Source organism: Eulemur rufifrons, chromosome 21 (assembly GCF_041146395.1).
Source record: "Eulemur rufifrons isolate Redbay chromosome 21, OSU_ERuf_1, whole genome shotgun sequence".
NCBI lineage: Eukaryota > Metazoa > Chordata > Mammalia > Primates > Lemuridae > Eulemur > Eulemur rufifrons.
In genome coordinates, this window is record NC_091003.1 from 22,592,996 (window position 1) to 22,595,701 (window position 2,706).

The 2,706-nt window shown below is 55.5% G+C and overlaps 1 gene segment (V, D, J or C); it reads right to left on the reverse strand.

The window, feature by feature from the left end:
• Nucleotides 1–1,401: 1,401 nt before the first annotated feature.
• Nucleotides 1,402–1,839, reverse strand: LOC138401760 (immunoglobulin lambda variable 2-18-like). The segment is given in 2 exon segments: nucleotides 1,402–1,676; nucleotides 1,794–1,839. Coding segments are annotated over 2 exon segments (321 nt in total).
• Between the last annotated feature and the right edge of the window lie 867 nt (nucleotides 1,840–2,706).

Consider the following 2,706-nt stretch of genomic DNA (forward strand, 5'->3'; position numbering starts at 1 on the left):
CCTCTGTCCTGTTCCTCAGTAACCCCCTTCTTCCTACCCCTCCCAGACAGACTGGGGGCAGCCCCAGGGCCCCACGGACCCCTCCCTCTGACTCCCAGATGCTGCCCCCCGGGAGCCCTCCCTCTTCCCTGAGCTCACCTACACCTGCCAAAGAGGTCAGGGACAGGGGCTGGTCCCCTCAGACCAGGGCCTGGACCCCTGCTCTGGCCTTTCAGTGCAGCCCCCCCACCCCCCAGACAGCTTGGCTGCAGCTTCCGGAGAAACCTGAGCACAGACCATGGAACCAGCTGCTCTCAACTTCTTGAGGCCCCAAACTAATGGATCCCAAATATTTCTTCCCTGACATGCTGTTTTAGGAATAATATCCTTGCAGCAATAGACAATGGATGTGTTTTATTTTTAATGTGATCTGTTTAATTGAAGTCTGTGAAATCTAAACTATAGCAATGGCCATGTTTAAAAATGATCTCACAAAATTCCAGAAAATTTCAATATTGAACCCAGGACATGTCTCACTATTGTTAGAATTGATTGTCTCAGTAGAGTAAGTAGGATCCCAGCTAGAAAGTTACTGTCCCCGTGGAAATTAGACGTGCTCAATGTCAACGGGGAAGGGGTCACTCAAGGTAATTCTGCCCTATGGGGCCATTTGGAAACTGCCATCGTAAGGGGACACAGAGGACCTGTGGGTGTTTCCAGACAGGGGTTCAGTGCTGTGAGGGGAGGGGCGATGGTGACAGAGCACAGACTGCGTCACTCAGACTCTCCCTTGAGCAGCAGCCTGAGGTTTTGGAGCAAAGAGCAGGACAAGATGGAAAAAAGTGACATCTTCCACTTTATGCTGAATCTCCTGAAAACACCTTCAGGCCTTGTCCCAGGGGAACCTGCTTCAGTACAGACGTGCCGAGGATGAGCCCAGCAGGGAGGGCCACCTGCACTAGAGCCTGGTGCAAACCGGGTTGGGTAAGACGCCGTTTCTGGAGACGTCACTAATGACTCCTCTCCAGGCTGGTCCTCATGGGGTGGGAGACGGGGAGGCGTTTAGGGTGAGGATTTCCCCAAACAACAGGGGCTGCACCCAGCAGGCAGCTCCTTGTCACAGAGCCCCCGCCTTTGCAGAGCTGGAGACAGTTGCACATGTGGGACCACGTCACACAGGGACGGGAGAGCCATCATTGTCCTAGATGGTCAACCAGAGAGCAGGTTGGACTTCAGGGAGGGGGAACAGGGGCTGGGAGGGGAGGGAATCCCCAGGCGTGTGGCCTGCAGCCCCCTCTGCACAGGGAGGGGAAGCGTCTTCAGAGCAGGAGGGGCTGCGAGCTCAGGGCAGGTTTTGGTCTCACTTCCCCAGGAACTTGCACCACTGTGGACAGTGCCACCACTCCTATACGAGCTGCAGTACTAGTCAGCCTCGTCCTCAGTGCGGAGCCCTGAGATGATCAGGGAGGCCGTGTTGCCAGACTTGGAGCCAGAGAAGCGATCAGGGATCCCAGAAGGCCGGTTACTGACGCTATAAATCAGGAGTTTAGGGGCTGTGCCCGGGTGCTGTTGGTACCAGGAGACACCATTATACTTCCCAATGTCACTGCTGGTTCCAGCACAGGAGATGGTGACCGTCTGTCCCAGAGTCCCGGACACGGAGGGAGGCTGGGTGAGGGCAGACTGGGCCCCGGACCCTGGAAAGAGGGAGAAACACACTCTGGTGAGTCAGTGCAGGGCCCAGGGGAGCCTGAGGAGCAGCAGACCAAGGGTCAGCCCAGAGGTCCCCGAGGCCCCTTCCCTGGAGGTGTCACCTGTGCCCTGAGTGAGGAAGGAGAGGAGGAGCAGAGCCCAGGCCATGGTGTAGACGCCCCAGAGTGCTGCCCCTGAGCCCAGCGCTGGGCCTGCTCCAGCCTCTCTTATCCCTGCTCAGAGGAGGGGCCTCCATGCAAATCTGGGTTCTGAGCCGCCTCTCCTGCCAGCCCTGCCCTGGGCGTGCATTCGGGGACTTCTGGGTCCCTGGACAGCAGGGCTCAGCTGAGGGGACTGAAACTCACAGTTTGTATATTCTGATACCAGGAACTTCCTTTCTTTATACTGATTTGCATGGGATAGATAGGCCTGCTGAAGTCCCTCAACCTAGTGAGCTCCTGGCCTTTCAATGTCTCTGCTGTGATGTGACTATGACTCTGTGGTCCTCCCAGGCCTGGGCACACCCTGCAGTGCCCTCTGCTGGGCACCCACCTTCTGGGTCTCTCTGTGGATAGGAAATAGGGCCCCCACCCAGTGGAGACACCTGCTGTGCTGTTGGTTTCAGGTCTCCCCAGCTGCAGCCCTGTCCCCACCCCACCCCCACCCTGTGTGCTGAAGCATCTGCAGCATGGAGTCCCTCAAGCACATCAGTCACCCCCAGGCCACCCACCCACATGCACCACGGAGCACCCAGGGGCACATAAGGGAGGAATCTCATAGACGGATTGTCTGTGCAAACACAACTATCAATATACGATATAAAGAACCCAAAGCTTCATGACATAATATTGCATATGTTAAGCATAGAACCCAAAGTCACTTGACGTACTAAAAAGCAGGAAAACGTCAAGTGACATGGGAGAGACAATGGACAGATGGTTACCCAGAGAGGACACAGTTGGCATTATCTGAAAAAGGCCTTGGAACTGCTGATATAAAACTACCCCAAGAAATAAGAGAAAACACTGTTGAAAT